The sequence below is a fragment of the Lepisosteus platostomus genome, chromosome 6 (genome assembly GCF_059453375.1).
Source record: "Lepisosteus platostomus isolate fLepPlt1 chromosome 6, fLepPlt1.hap1, whole genome shotgun sequence".
NCBI lineage: Eukaryota > Metazoa > Chordata > Actinopteri > Semionotiformes > Lepisosteidae > Lepisosteus > Lepisosteus platostomus.
Window position 1 is genome coordinate 16,464,345 of NC_142616.1, and position 15,736 is coordinate 16,480,080.

Sequence of the window (15,736 nt, forward strand, 5' to 3'; positions counted from 1 at the left end):
GACAGTGTGAACAGGAATGTTGAGCAAATTACTACAAAATGCAAGGGCTTCCATGTCATGTGTTTTTCAAAAACGATCTCACGCGTTTTACAGTTGAGAAATTGCTTGGGGGTCCCTAGCACACACAGGTGACAACTGGGGACAACTCTGGCTTGCCAGACCAGAACACACCATGTCCTGTCCAGGTGACACAGGGGGTGCCATCAGTCCTGACCCCGGCTCAGGCCTGTTACAGCCCCATGTTCCCTGGGGGAGCAACAGGAAGTCTGTAGCGTTAGTCCATCGCCAGCCCCCCCCCCCCCTTCGCTCGCCTGCTCTCTCTGGGCCACCGTGACCCTGAATTGAAGAAGCAGCGAATGAAAATGAATGCGGAGCTGGATGTATCACAGTGCACTGTCTCTCCTTCCTGCTCCTCTCCCGTATTTCTTCTCTTCGTCCCTCAGCTCCCAGTCTGCTCAGCCCCCCCCCCCGTGATCTAACGTGTCTCCTCTAACTGTGCGGTCAGTGACAGGTCTCTGAGCCAACAGGGTGTCCCTCTGTCTGTCGGGGTTGTCCACTGCTGTACTGTTTGTGCTAGAGAGGCAGACCTGAAAATCAGAAGGAACCGGGACAAACCTGACAAAACACGGGCCATTGTATGTAAAAACGCAAGCAAGCAGAGCCCTTGATCCGTATTTTGTCACTCCATGACAGTAAACCGCTGTAGAAACTCAAGGAATGTATTAATTTTAACGACATGGGGTGCAGCAGACCGAAGCCGGGCAGAAGGACGTTGTTGGAGTTAATCCTCCTCGCCAGCGGGGGCGCTGTTCGAACCCCCGCGTCGGACACGGAATAAAAACAAACCTGGTCGGGAAACATGAGGCTCGTAGTGGAAACCTAGTGTTGCTTTGCTTGGCTACGGCAAAATGAACCCTATGAGATGGGTGCCGGAATGAGAATTAGAAATTTCTGTGCAGATGTTTACCTGTTACCCTTAGATAGTCCATTTCAGCTCTCCTCACCGGCTCGGTGTCTGTCAAAGTCTGGGACGAGTAATATATTAAAGCTGAAAGATATATTGTAATACATAAACGTTGAGAGAAAATATAAAATCCGTTCGCACCGAGCTGTGAGTGGAGTGCTCGCTTGTCTCTGGTCGTGGAGAAAGATGCGCCATGCCCGGACCGTGCGAGAGGCAGGGGGGTGACGCGACCAGCGGAGCCGAGTGAGAGGCGAGGAGAGGAGCCCGATAAACTCCGGGGAACCGCGGAGAGCATGGCCGAGGCGCTGTATTTGTCCTTCTTCCAGGGCCAGCTGGAGTCGGTGCTGGAGCGGGTGGTGCAGGCGGCGGTGAGGCAGATCACGGACAGTGTGGGACACAGCCTGGGCGCCCTGCTGCTCCTCATCGCCAGCACGGAGCAGGAGAACCGCGGACTGAGGCGGCGAATGCAGACCTGCCGCCCCGGACAGGCGCCTCCTGCGACCCGGGCTGGGGAGACCGAGAGCGCAGCGGCCCCCAGCAAGACGGCATCGCCTTCATCGCCGCCATCCTCCTCCTCCTCGGGCTGTGAGCGCCCCAAGCCCCCGGACACGGAGAGACAGGAGCAGAGAGCCCGGGTGCTGGGTGAGGGGCTCTTTCTCCACGACACCGCACTGACACCCGCACACAGTCTCGGGACACATTTACAGTTCCGAGCTTGTGGAAAACATCCACAATTGTAGCTACGCCTAAAACAGCAAAACCTGTTGAATGAAAAGATTTCCGTCTCCAGTAGCACTAACTTCAGTCGCAATGAAATGGTTTGAATGAATAGTTTTGTACCACTTTTATTCGGCAAATCGGTGCTCTACGCATTTAGTAACTCCATCATGCTATGCGCGTATACATTTTGCTATTTTTTTTGTCGGCGGTTTACACTATTCAGGCAAACAGGTGAGTAGGGAAGCTTTTGGATATGGGAGTACACTAACTCGGCGGATATACCTGTAGAGTTTTCTTACTGATCGGCGGCGGTATGAGCGAGTGAGCTCGGGGAAGTCTCCCACCATCAGAACCAGCGGTGCCCACTGCTTTTCACACTGTACACCAGTGATTGAGTAAGCCACTTCGACAGCTGTTCAATTACAAAGTGTTCTGATGATGTTGCCTCGATTGAACTTGTGAATGATGGAAAATCCAATTACAAGCAGGAGATAAATATTTCTTTTGTAACTGGTGTCAGGATAAGTCACTGTTTTAAACACAAACAAAACAAAGGAAATGATCTTTGATTTCAGAAGGAACTGGTCTATTCCTATGACCCCTGTTAACTGTGAATGGAATGGGTATTGAAACAGTCAATTAGTATAAATACCTTGGGGTGATTATTGTTTGTAAAATTACTTAAATACCTTGCCCCCAATACAGAGTATTGAAGTACCCCTGTGTTTTACTCAGGAGGCTTGGTGGCCAAACCCAAGTCCCAGCGGTTTTGAGGTACTTGAGAATTATTCCAGCACTTAACGCGTTTAACCCATCAAGCTGATTTTAGTTATTTGAGCCAGCTCTTGACTTGAGTAGGGGTCAGGTGGAGACTCTTGACATCATTCCTATTATCTCAGCCAGTGGTCGGGGCTGCGATATGGTGGATTGATACTGCAGGTTCAAATTCATCTCCCTCGGAAGAAGAGCTTGAGAAATGCAGAAACGTTTAGCAGCCCTTTAGGAACATAAGAACATAAGACAGGTTGCAAACTGGAGGTCATTCAGCCCCTCCAATCCTTTTCATAGTTGGCAGCTCTTTGATCTTGGCGGTTTCTTGAAAGAAGTCAAGGTGTCAGCCTCAACAACATGGCTGGGCAGCGTGTTCCACACCCCCACCACTGTGTGTGTAAAGCGGTGCCACCTGTCTTGACTGGACTGAGCAGAGACTCACAGTGGGAATCCCCTTTCTTCCAGCCCAGCTGCAGGTGGTGTTGGACCACGTGCTGCAGGCCGCTGCGAGCGAAGTCAGGCAGTACGTGGAGCACACCTTCGACGACCTGCTGAGCGAACTGGCAGCCAAGGAGAGAAAGAACAGGAGCCTGCAGCTGAGGCTCCAGCTGTCCACAGAGGGGGCGGCGGCTGGGCCAGAGGACTCGTTACCAACTGCAGGCAGCCCCAGCTCTCCCAGCACTCCCAGTGCAGCTGCCCACTGTCAGAAGGCCGAGACACAGCAGGAGCCGCTGGGCTGTGCTGACCGTGCAGAGAGCGAGGGCACACAGAGAGGGCCCAGTCTGGAAGCAGCTGGTAACTGTTCTCTTAATTCACTTAATTCAATGATTGATGGAGAGAAACAAGTCCAAGTGCACAGCAGTCTGATCCACTCCAGGACTTACAGTGTTACTAACAGGCTCCCAGTGCACAGCAGTCTGATCCACTCCAGGACTTACATTGCTATTAGACAGGCTCCCAGTGCACAGCAGTCTGATCCATTCCAGATCTTACAGTGTTACTAGACAGGCTCCCAGTGCACAGCAGCCTGATCCACTCCAGATCTTACAGTGTTACTAGACAGGCTTCCAGTGCACAGCAGTCTGATCCATGCCAGGACTTACAGTGTTACTAACAGGCTTCCAGTGCACAGCAGTCTGATCCATGCCAGGACTTACAGTGTTACTAACAGGCTCCCAGTGCACAGCAGTCTGATCCACTCCAGATCTTACATTGCTATTAGACAGGCTCCCAGTGCACAGCAGTCTGATCCACTCCAGATCTTACATTGCTATTAGACAGGCTCCCAGTGCACAGCAGTCTGATCCACTCCAGGTTTTGGTAACAGTGTCCATGTCTTCATCAGATCTAATTAGAGTATCAATTCATATCCTGTGTCTGTCTGATTGCTGCTGCTCACAGTCTTCTTTTCCTCTATGCTTGTTCAGTGATGTTTATATTTGTCTTAGCAGCCACATGATTAAGTAAGTTCAAGTTTATCTCCATATGTACCTGAGTACAATGAAATGCTTATGTGCGTGTTTTCCTCACATGACAAATGACGTAATGCTAACAAATTGTTGGAGACAGGAACAGGGTTGCAACTATAATTGTAAGCAGCGTTCAGATACCAGCTGTGTGCAAATTGCAAGCAGTGGCAATGTTTTGAGTTTAGTGCAAAAACAGAGGGTTTAAATGGGGGTAGGAGGATTTAAGAGCTGGAGTTTAGGAGTGTTATGACTGAGTGGTAAAAATATTCTTTGAACCTAGAGGTCGGGCTTCCAAGAAACCAATAAATTCCTTGATAGGATCCAGGAATTGCTCCTCCTGAGAGGCTTGGAGCACAGCCGAGCTCACAGACAGGAAGGGGCAGCTGGTCAGGAGTCTCAGTCTCACCAGTCAGGACCTGCTGACCTGTCTGAGGGTCAGAGCTGCTGCTCACAGGCTCGTTCTGCTGTCTGCTTGTTCCCCAGGAGCTGGAGAGGCCGGCGCTCTCCCTGACACTGGGGAAAGGGCTCCCACTGAGCAGCAGCACTGGGAGCAGGAGTGGGGCTCCAGTCTGAGGCAGGACCCAGAGCCCACAGCTACTGGAGGCAAACAGGGTGAGGAAGAGCTCAGAGGACTGGAGTCTGTCCACATGGCAGAGGCTGCCACTGGTTGTTGCAGGATACTGTCCCTCAACAGTGTGGATCTTGGTTTGAAATTCTCAGAATCTGAGAGTCATAAACAGAATCACTTCAAACCAGAACATCACAATGACTCCATTAAAACAGAGTACGAACCCAGTCCAGTCACTGATTTCATTAAAGTAGAGGTGAGCGGACTGGAGTCTGCAGACACAACAGAGTCAGGTGAGGAGTTTCACAGCCGACTCAGAGGGCACAGATCTGAATCCGTGACAAAAGGATCCATTAAATTAGAACCTGAGTCGCTCATAGAAGTACCAGTTAAATTAGAACCCGAGTCAGTTACAGAACAAGTCATTAAATCGGAGCCCGAGTCCGGTGCTGAAGGCCAGTGTGTCCTGGAGTCTGCGGGCTCAGGAGAGGGGCTCAGTGCAGGGAGTCAGAGCCCTGAACCCTCCAGCACACCCTCCCCCTCAACACCGTTTGTGAGCGCCAGCACAGTGGAGACCCCCGGAGACCCTCCGGAGCGCCAACACTGTGCCCAGTGTGGGAAGACCTTCAAAACCGTGAAATACCTGAAGAGACACCAGCGCATCCACACGGGAGAGAGGCCCTATTCCTGCGCCCTGTGTGGGAAGACGTTCGTGGTGCTGGCGGTGCTAAAAACGCATCAGCGCATCCACACGGGCGAGAAGCCGTACCGCTGCACGGAGTGCGGCAAGAGCTTCAGGGTGCTGGGGACCCTGAAGACTCACCAGCGGACGCACACCGGGGAGAGGCCCTTCCGCTGCTCCCAGTGCGGGAAGGGCTACGTCACGTCCGCGGGCCTGAAGATCCACCAGCGCACCCACACCGGGGAGCGGCTGTACGGCTGCGCCCAGTGCGGCAAGAAGTACACCACCGCCAACAACCTCAAGAACCACGAGCAGAGCCACACGGGCGAGCGCCCCTTCGGCTGCGGCCACTGCGGCAAGGGCTTCCGCGCCAAGGCCCGGCTGACCGAGCACCAGCGCATCCACACGGGCGAGCGGCCCTTCTCCTGCGACCGCTGCGGCAAGGGCTTCCGCGCCAAAGGTCGGCTGACTGAGCACCTGCGCACCCACGCGGCGGAGCGGCCCTTCCCCTGCGCCCACTGCGGCAAGAGCTTCCGGGTCAGGACCCACCTGAAGAAGCACCAGCGCATCCACACGGGGGAGAAGCCCTACCGCTGCGCCCAGTGCGGGAAGAGCTTCGCCGCCTCGGACAGCCTGAGGGCGCACCAGCGCCTCCACACGGGGGAGAAGCCCTTCGGCTGCGACCGCTGCGGGAGGCGGTTCATCACGTCCGGCTGTCTGTCAAAGCACCAGAGCGCCCACTCGGCGGAGCGGCCCTGCTGCTGCTCCAAGTGCCTGAAACGCGCCCGGCAGGCTGCGGCGGCGGTGGGGGGAGGAGGAAGAGGAGGAGGGGTGGACGCCGGAGCAGCGCCACCGGCCTGCCTGCTGCCGAATTTCATCACCGCCCCGCTGGTGGCATTGTGGGAAATCGCACTTCCCGCGCAAGAGTCCGCCGTGGGGGAAGTGGCGAGCGAGGGGCTCGTCGACTCTAACGGGGCTCGCTGAGCACCAGCAGGGTCACGGTGGCTGCCAGCCTTGCTTAGTCTAGCAAAAATATTACAAACGAACCTTCTGGACCGATCCGGGTTCAAGGGCTGACATTTCACCCGTGCCCAGTGAAGCTGCGAGGGCTGATGGTTTCCTGTTTTTGCCCTCAAGCATTGCTTCCCAAACCTTCTCCTCTTGCAGCATCTTTTAATGTCCTGAATGATTTTGTTCACAGGGCTGGAAATATTTATTTCAAGCTGAAAGTGTAGATGGCTTTTCTAAGGAGAAATGACCCTCAGCTTTCTTAAGAACACTACTGGGAAATGTGAGCTTGCTTCAAGGAACGCTGCTGTTGATTATTTGGTCCAGTGCTTGATGGATTTGATAGCCATTTATTAACAGGATCTTCTGATGCTTGAAGTGTCAGAGAGCGTTCACACAGGCTCTCTGGGTTTGAAACTGGCAGCAGAGTGGGAATTGCTTGATTTGAATTCAGTGGGTATTAATGTGAGAGCTTTCCCAACGGGAGAAAGTCCGGTTATACTGCATAAGCAATGCCTACATCTCCCAGAAACCCGTGCGGCCACATGTGGCAAGCTTAGCTGCCCCCCCTAGACTGAGAGAGGCTTAAAGTGCAGAAGTACTGCGTATAACAGCAAAAATCAGACGTGTTTCAAAATTCTGTTGAATGGATAAATTTCCATTAATAAACATTACTGCCTTGCAGAAATACTGGAGCACCGTAAAGCTGTCGCGGAGATCTAGAGATCAGCACAGACGCTTTTCACCCCCGATTCATCTGCGCCAGCAAGCGCCCAGATCTGAAAAGAATCGCGATCATGATTGGCTTGTCCCTACTTTCTACAAATGTGTGCAGCTTCTTCTCTAACGGCACCATTTCAAACTATTAATGTCAGGTTTATGTAAAAATGATTGTTTTTCTTTTTCATACATTTTCACTTAAGAAAAATAATCATGCACAAGGTGGACACTTCAACTGGATTCGAAAATACAAGTTTTTTTTATTTCCCCTTAAAGAGGGAATTTAAGTTAGGTCATAGACTTTTAATACTGGACAGAAAAGGTTTGGCTGTTTCCGGGATTCTCTTTTTTCCGAACCCGATTAATGGGATACAGCCTTTATGGACTGTCACCTGTAAATAAACACACAATAATTATAATTATTTAAATTATTAAATTTTGGCTGTTGTATGATGCATTATTTCCTTTCCCTTTTTAAGACAAAGTAAAGCTTTCTTTGCTGCAAAAATTAACTTTCCCAAGTCTCGGGCCACCATCATCTTAAACCAAAGCCAAGAGCTACAAGCTGTCCGTTCTGGTAACAAAACCCAAACTTTCCATCTCCCATGATTCACAGTCGGAGCTACAGACTGGTGTCACTTTCGATTGGTCGAAGTGAGGTGGAAGTGACATCATTGCGCGATTGTTTCCACAGCGATCCCAGAAACCACTGCAGTTATGTCAGTAAGTCTGTCACAGTAAGTCTTTGGGTACCCCATTATCAGTGACTCCAGTCTCAGACACCCAGTTTCGGAAGAGAGCATTATTACTATCTGCAGATGAGTTTTACACAATATACCGCACTCTAACCTAATTAGATTTGCCTGCTGTTTTCTGTTACCACTTACATAACACGTGACACTAACCAGATGTCTACTTCGCTCTGAGCACGTGACAAGAAGAAAACTCCCGTCCCTTTTAAATAAAATTTCAATACCCTATTCATGTCTTCATTCTGTTTTTTTTATTTTCATCTGTATCGCACTTCCAGTGTGTCAACTACTGCTCACAATTTTTCCCCTGAACAGCTCATTAGAAATCGTGGGACAACAGTTTGCAAAGGTCTGGGGTGCTCCAGTGTACGTTGTTCCGTTCTTCTCTTTTCGGCACGGAATAAACCTATTGTTCCTTTGCAGCCTACGCACGCTGACGCAGTTCGTTACTAGAAAGTGGATAGCTGAATAACATCTAATTTATTACATCTGCTTTGGACCAAAAAGCTTTAATGAAACGTTTACCATATAGCATAGCACTGTTGAACGCTTTGATTAAGAAGCAACAATATCATTCGCGCAGGCTGTCCAAACGGATTGAGGATTTTCTGTATTGCCATCCTCATTTTACATGTGTGAATATCCCAGCAAGGAACAGGCACGTTGTGGGGTCCAACCTGGTCGGAACGCCAGTCCATAACAGGGACACAAACACACACCAGGACCAATATTCCCAGAAGCACATGAACCTACCAGCATGCCTTTGGACTGTGGGAGGAAACCAGAGCACGGCAGAAAACCCACACGTACACAGACAGAACATACGAGCACCACACGGAGAGAGCTGCAGCAATTGAACCTCGCAGAATCCACCCTGATATAAGTGAACCCCTAGAACAAACTGACTAGTAGACAATTACTGAAATTTCAAAGTTAATTCAAATTTCAACCATTGACTGTTGTAAAAAAAATTGATGGCAAACATATTACGAGGGTTTATGAACAGCTGAGTGCTCAGGTAACTAACTTTGAATCTTTCATTAACACGAACAAGTCACTGCCACCTGAAGGAGGTTCCACAGCTGAAATGCATTTCTTTTTTCTACTATTGTACTGGGAGACCATGACTTGACTCTGATGACCTAAATCATTCAGGCCAAGTGTGTATTAAGTTAGGTGTAGCTAGGCTTTATAAGAGACCCGAGGGGAAATAAAAAAAACAGGTGTGTAAAGAAATCAGAAATAGAGTTCCTGTTTGCTCTGGTGTTGAGAGATCTTTTGTTTCAGTGAGGTAAAGGACTGAGTTAATATAAGAGATAAAAATGACCCAAGGTTTCGGTAGGTCCCCAGATGGAATGTCTGGAATGTTAATTTATTTCAAATTAAAGCTATAACACAAGAGTATCAACTGAGTATTTTTATTTTTCCATGGTAACAAAAATGATTTTTTTAAACCAAGAATACAGTTTCTCACCTGACAAGGTGTGAAAATGGACAACATGCTTTTCATGGAAACGAATGTTTCTGCCCTCAGTGGTTTCAAATCCACACCAAGGCAGTAACAACCCAGAGTCCGAGACACAGGACAACAGCTTAAACACTGATCTTTCAGAAGGACTTTTTGCGTAAAGTAAAATCTGTGAGGATCCCTCACACCCATTGTTTAATAATTTCCAGTTACTCCCATCAGAATGCAGATACCGACTCCCAAACACCAAAACCAACAGATTTAAGTTCTCATTCATACCTGTAGCCATATCCTTACTTAACACTTGACTTTCTATGCAAATATGTATGTATATTGTATATAGTTGTTCCTGTTGTTTTTCTTCTTCTGTCCATCTGTACACCAACACTGCTGCTGTAAAACAACTTTCCCCCTTGGGGACAATGAAGACTCTCTCTCTCACTAAATGCAGTGTTACTTTGCTTTGGCCTGGTGTTAGCTTTCACCATGAGTGTCGATGGACCTTGACCTCATATTCTACTGGAGCCAGATTCCAGGATCACGCCCCACAGTCCTGTGACTCTGCATCAGGAGAGCGAGCTGCTCGCCTGTCCGATTTCTCTCTCTCGTGGATCAGCTGGTGACGTTTCAGACTCGATGAATCGATGAAGCTCTTCCCACACTCGCAGCAGCAGAAGCGCCTCTCCCCTCTGTGGAACTGTTGGTGTATTTTCAGGTTTCCCGATGTTCTGAAGCTCTTCCCGCACTGGGTACAGAAGTACGGTCTCTCTCCCGTGTGGATGCGCTGATGTGTTTTCAGGTGTCCTACCTCGCTGAAGCTCTTCCCGCACTGGGAGCAGCAGTAGGGTCTCTCTCCTGTGTGCATTCGTTGATGTCGCTTCAGGTGTCCTAACTCGCTGAAGCTCTTCCCGCACTGGGAACAGCAGTACGGTCTCTCTCCCGTGTGGATGCGCTGGTGTTTTTTCAGTTGTCCTAACTCACTGAAGCTCTTCCCACACTGGGAGCAGGAATAGGGTCTCTCTCCTGTGTGGATGCGCTGATGGGTTCTCAGGTTTGCTAATCTATTGAAGCTCTTCCCACACTGGGAGCAGCAGTGCGGTCTCTCTCCTGTGTGGATGAGCTGATGTGGTTTGAGGTTTGCTAATCGACTGAAGCTCTTCCCACACTGGGAGCAGGAATAGGGTCTCTCTCCCGTGTGGATGCGCTGGTGTGTTTTCAGGTGTCCTAACTCACTGAAGCTCTTCCCGCACTGGGTACAGCAGTACGGTCTCTCTCCCGTGTGGATGCGCTGGTGTCTTTTCAGGTGTCCTAACTCTCGAAAGCTCTTCCCACACTGGGAGCAGGAATAGGGTCTCTCTCCTGTGTGGATGCGCCGATGTCCTGTCAGGGATCCTAATTCACTGAAACTCCTCCCACATTCAGTGCAGCAGAACAGTTTCTCACCGGTGTGAATCTGCTCGTGGTTTTTCAGGTCCCCTAAACGGCTGAACCTCTTTCCACACTGGAGGCAGCAGTGCGGTTTCTCACCTGTGTGGATGCGCTGGTGTGTTTTCAATGATGCGAACAGAGTAAAACTCTTCCCACACTGGCTGCAGGAATGTGGTCTCTCTTTTGTATGGATGCGCTGGTGTCTCCTCAGGTATTTCAAAGTCCTGAAGGTCTTCCCGCACTGGGGACAGCGATGGCAGTCCGCAGGGTCTCCGGGGGTCTCCACTGTGCTGGTGCTCACAGACAGCGTGGAGGGGGAGGGTGTGCTGGAGGGTTCAGGGCTCTGACTCCCTGCACTGAGCCCCTCTCCTGAGCCCGCAGACTGCAGGACACACTGGCCTTCAGCATCGGGCTCGGGCTCTGATTTAATGACTTGTTCTGTAACAGACTCAGGTTTAATAGAACCTGATCTGACCTCAACAAGTCTGTCAACACTTGGACACTCCCTTGAGTCTGCTGTGCCAGCAGATTCCAGCCCAGTCATCTCTAATTTAATGTAATCAGACACCAGACTGGGTTCGATCTCTGTTTTAATGGAACTGAGCTCAGAGCCATTGAAGGACGGTAGGTCATTGTGATGTTCTGGTTTAATGAGATTCAGATTATCAGTCTGTTTTCCCATTTGAGAAGACCTTGGGCTGGACAGTATCCTGGAATGACGCGCAACGTTAATGGAGCTCAGATCAGATCCCGGCATGGGGAGTCCCCGTGGGACGCCCTCCATGTCTGTCTCTGCCATGTGGACAGACTCCAGTCCCCCGAGCTCCTCCAGTAGCTGTGGGCTCTGTGTCCTGCCTCAGACTGGAGCCCCACTCCTGCTCCCAGTGCTGCTGCTCAGTGGGAGCCCTTTCCCCAGTGTCAGGGAGAGCGCCGGCCTCTCCAGCTCCTGGGGAACAAGCAGACAGCAGAACGAGCCTGTGAGCAGCAGCTCTGACACTGACAATGAGTGTGCAGGCAGCTTATATACAGCACACTAGGCAGAAGTTAAAAAGTCGTCACACGGTGCATCTGTAACAGTTAATTTGTAAAATCAGTAAATCTAATAAAGGTTTTAGCAGCTAGATAATAAGTTCCTAAAACAACCACCTACAATTCTTTATCACTTTCTTGACATCTTTGCCCCTCAGGTGTCTGAACAGCTACACACCCCCTGTGACCATTTTGTGCTTTTGCTCATCTCACTGGTCTTTTAGGAGAGTTCAGCCCCTGGACCTGCAACAATAATTAATAATAATAATTGTTTACACTTAAATAGCGCTTTTTTGGACACTCCACTCAAAGCTCTTTACAGGTAATGGGGACTCCCCTCCACCACCACCAGTGTGCAGCCCCACCTGGATGATGCTCCAGTCTGCTCACACACACCAGCTCTCAGTGGGGAGGAGAGCAGAGTGATGAAGCCAGTTCAGAGAGGGGGGTTATTAGGAGGCTGTGACTGGTAAAGGCCAGGGGGAAATTTGGCCAGGAAACGTTTTCAAGAAACGCCCTGGGATTTTTAATGACCACAGAGAGTCAGGACCTCGGTTTTACGTCTCATCCAAAGGACGGCGCCTTGTCACTGTCACTATACTGGAGCATTAGGACCCACACAGACTGCAGGGTGAGCGCCCCCTGCTGGCCCCACTAACACCTCTTCCAGCAGCAACCTTAGTTTTTCCAGGAGGTCTCCTGGGAAAAACAAAGCAACAAGCTCCTGCAGTCTGTCAGCAGGAGTCCTCTCAGTACCCTTTCGTCAGGGGCAAGTGTCGGAGAGCAGCAGGAGATAAGATGACTGTGGATCAATGCCTCCTGGGACTGATCAGCTACTAGCTGCCAAACTGGCTGCATGGGCCAAATGGCCGCCTCCCGTTTGTGACCGGTGTTGTTTCCAGTTCTCATCCGAGCCACATTGCTAACCGAGTATTTGAACCATCTGGGATGGTTATAGATTTTGATTTAATCACTTTTTTCAGGTGTTACTTGTACTGTAAACCTTGTTCATTTGATTTCAGAATTTTGTGGAAAATGCTACTACTACACATATGTAATATATTCTATCTATTATGATTGTGCCTTTTTAATTGAATACACCGGTGCAGGCTGGTTTAACTGGCCGATTCCACCTGATCGTTGTGTGCCTGGGTGTCCTGCGCTGGGCTGTCCTCCTCCCCAGTCTGAGGTCCTGCCCCTTGTAGCTGTGGGTGGGGATCTGCCGTGAACCTGGCCTTTCTGCTGGAAGACAGAAGGACAGCAGCTTCTCTTCTCTAAAGTACTGAGCCAGGAGTCAGGATCAGCCCAGAGAACTACGGCAACACCCACAAGAGAAATGGTCTTCTAGGTCATCGAGGGGCGACAGGGGGGCACATTGCTCAGCACTGCTGCTTCACAGCCCCGGGGCTCCAGGTTCAACTCCTGGGGTCCTATCTGGGTGGAGTTCGCATGTTCTCCCCAGATTGGGTGGGCTTCCTCCCCCAGTCCAAAGACCTGCTGGGAGAATTGGCCCTGCTGTGAGTGTGTGTCCCGAGATGGACTGGTGTCCTGTCCAGGGGGTACCTTGCCCCGTGCCTGTTGCTTGCTGGGATATACTCCATCTTCCCTGTGAGCCTGTACTGGATTGAGCAATGGCTGGATGGATGGCATCCTAAATTACATGACTGAAGCTCCTGCCTATCAAGACAGATTATATATCTCAATCTTACTGAAGGAGAGAGAGAACAGGCTCTGTAACAGAATATGTACTGTCAGGCGTTTCGCCTGTGAAAATACACACCGTTTAATCTGGTACAAACTTCGGATGAAACGTAAAACCGAGGTCCTGACTCTCTGTGTTCATTAAAAATCCCAGGGCGTTTCTCGAAAAAGAGTAGGGGTGTAACCCCGGTGTCCTGGCCAAATTTCCCATTGGCCCTTACCAATCATGGCCTCCTAATAATCCCCATCTATGAATTGGCTTCATTACTCTCTGCTCTCCTCCCCACTAATAGCTGATGTGTGGTGAGCGTTCTGGCGCACTATGGCTGCCGTCGCATCGTCCAGGTGGGGCTCCACATTGGTGGTGGTGGAGGGGAGTCCCCATTACCTGTAAAGCGCTTTGAGTGGAGTGTCCAGAAAAGCGCTATATAAGTGTAAGCAATTATTATTATTATTATTATTATTATTATTATTACGGTTAACGCATGTGAGTATAACCGGGCTCTCGATAACGGAGAAGCAACGGATGCATGACGTTTCAGTGTAGCTGAATTTGATTTTTTTTTTAAAAAAAAAAGCTTCAGAAACGTGGAGATGTTGCGTCTGCGAATTTCAAACTCACGTTGAACAGCAGAGACAGTGCCGTTTCTTCCCGATGGCAAGCAGAAACATCAAAATTATCCGACGTATTTCTACTGTGTACCCAGAATAAAACTATCCTGCGAGGAATGTGACTGATGAGAATAGTGTCACCAGTTTTCAGGATCACGGAGGAGTGTAACTGAGAAAGAGCCCCTCACCCAGCACCCGGGCTCTCTGCTCCTGTCTCTCCGTGTCTGGGGGCTTGGGGCGCTCACAGCCCGAGGAGGAGGAGGATGGCGGCGATGAAGGCGATGCCGTCTTGCTGGGGGCCGCTGCGCTCTCGGTCTCCCCAGCCCGGGTCGCAGGAGGCGCCTGTCCGGGGCGGCAGGTCTGCATTCGCCGCCTCAGTCCGCGGTTCTCCTGCTCCGTGCTGGCGATGAGGAGCAGCAGGGCGCCCAGGCTGTGTCCCACACTGTCCGTGATCTGCCTCACCGCCACGGCTACTCGCAACCAAACGAGCGAGTTAGAGGAAAAGACCTCTTATTGTTTGTAAACTTTCATATGTTCAAGACAAGATTGCAGTGGCCTCCTGCAGAAGCACAGACCCCGCAAGTTCTCGTATATACGCGCACATCCATTTCGATTGATAGTTGTTTTTCCCCCTGTTGAGTGGATCCAAATACTGAGCTGATAGTACTACAGACTTCAGCTTCAGATCTTCAGCGAGTTGCTTTGCAAACGACATTTCAAGTTTTTTAATCACCTCCACCATTTTGTTAAGTTTGTGTTTTCTTCGTTTTATGGTAACTACTGCCAGGAAAAGTTCTCAGACGCGTCAACATTGGCACTTCCGTCCAGGCGAAGCGTTGCATCATGGGACTTGGAGTCACCTAGAGGCTGCGAGGTTCTCCAAGTAGCTCTGTGAAGTTGTCCCCCCTACAGACAGCACAAACGATGAATTTCTCTAAATTTATCTAAATCTATCTAAAACATACAGTAGGTCTTATAAGTTTCTCTTTGTTCACCAATTTGTAAGAAGTTGGAAGACATGAGAAATTTTTTGATCAAATTAGAGACTTGATGGAATTGACATTGCAAATTGTCTCTAAACTATTAAATTGCTCAAGTAGCCTGCTTAAGTGGACAAAACGCAGTTGTTACAGGTGATAAGACACTGGAGATGTATAAAATGTCCTGGATGGTTTCCCTCCTGCACCAGCGTCAGCCAGTCCTGTTTATATAATGCAAATTCTGTTTTATTACTAATTCCAAGTCTTCTCTATTCTTTCAATGATGCGCATGGAGTTATTGAAATGCAGGGTTATTGCTTTGAATCCAGCTCAGCTGGAGTTTTCCCAGGAGTAAGAGGAGGCACGTCTACCTGTAATACTTATTGGACTCTTCCGTAATCTGTGTCTATTCCGTTATGTGAAAATATCTGTAATGCAAGCATGAGATTAAAAATACTTGAAGATATTGTTTTTTACCTTATTATCTCCGCAAAGTCCCCCCAGTGCTCTTCATGTTGCACAAATCATGCTCTTTGTTTCTAACACTGTATGGGAGATAAGATAAGATAAGATTTTATTGTCCCCTGAGGGCATTTTTTTATGGACACACAGCACTCCTGTACATTTAAATAGAATGCAAACCAATAAAGAAGAAAATAAAAACATTGCACATTGTTCTATTACAAAAAATATGAGGCAGGTAATTTGCGATTTTAAATGAACTGATAGATTACCAAACCACACTGTAATATCGTATCTGATAAAGCTCTTGATTACAGCATGGTAAAAGAGTAGCCTTACTTCCTGTCGAACCCCAAACACTCTTAGTCTTCGCAGGAAATATAATCAATGCTGAACTTTGGA

At 49.4% G+C, this 15,736-nt stretch overlaps 2 protein-coding genes across 5 annotated transcripts; one reads left to right on the forward strand and one right to left on the reverse strand.

Annotated features, from left to right (window-relative positions):
- The first annotated feature begins 769 nt into the window (after positions 1-769).
- On the forward strand, positions 770-7,882 carry LOC148660805 (uncharacterized). 2 transcript variants are annotated; one of them, XM_088638037.1, is made up of 3 exons: positions 774-1,606; positions 2,921-3,250; positions 4,408-7,882. In XM_088638037.1, exons 1-3 carry the CDS (start codon positions 1,258-1,260, stop codon positions 6,156-6,158), a joined length of 2,430 nt encoding a protein of 809 aa, XP_088494163.1. In that variant the 5' UTR covers positions 774-1,257; the 3' UTR covers positions 6,159-7,882. The 2 variants fall into 2 exon arrangements, with proteins under 2 accessions (XP_088494166.1, XP_088494163.1); XM_088638040.1 differs by lacking the exon at positions 2,921-3,250 and having other exon boundaries at positions 770-1,606.
- Positions 7,883-8,987: 1,105 nt separating this feature from the next.
- LOC148660806 (uncharacterized) lies at positions 8,988-14,753 on the reverse strand. 3 transcript variants are annotated; one of them, XM_088638059.1, is made up of 3 exons: positions 14,081-14,753; positions 12,713-13,073; positions 8,988-11,496 (listed from the first exon to the last, which is right to left on the reverse strand). In XM_088638059.1, the coding sequence occupies exon 3, from the start codon at positions 11,347-11,349 to the stop codon at positions 9,661-9,663; it is 1,689 nt and encodes a 562-aa protein (XP_088494185.1). In that variant the 5' UTR covers positions 11,350-11,496; positions 12,713-13,073; positions 14,081-14,753; the 3' UTR covers positions 8,988-9,660. The 3 variants fall into 3 exon arrangements, with proteins under 3 accessions (XP_088494185.1, XP_088494182.1, XP_088494184.1); XM_088638056.1 differs by lacking the exon at positions 12,713-13,073; XM_088638058.1 differs by lacking the exon at positions 12,713-13,073 and having other exon boundaries at positions 13,903-14,753.
- Between the last annotated feature and the right edge of the window lie 983 nt (positions 14,754-15,736).

Coding starts and splice junctions, on each gene's coding strand:
- LOC148660806 (XM_088638056.1), bottom strand. CDS start 11,349: ATGGCAGAGACAGACATGGAGGGCGTCCCACGGGGACTCCCCATGCCG.
- LOC148660805 (XM_088638037.1), top strand. CDS start 1,258: ATGGCCGAGGCGCTGTATTTGTCCTTCTTCCAGGGCCAGCTGGAGTCG. Junction 1,607..2,920: donor GCAGAGAGCCCGGGTGCTGG/GTGAGGGGCTCT, acceptor CCTTTCTTCCAG/CCCAGCTGCAGGTGGTGTTG. Junction 3,251..4,407: donor GCCCAGTCTGGAAGCAGCTG/GTAACTGTTCTC, acceptor CTTGTTCCCCAG/GAGCTGGAGAGGCCGGCGCT.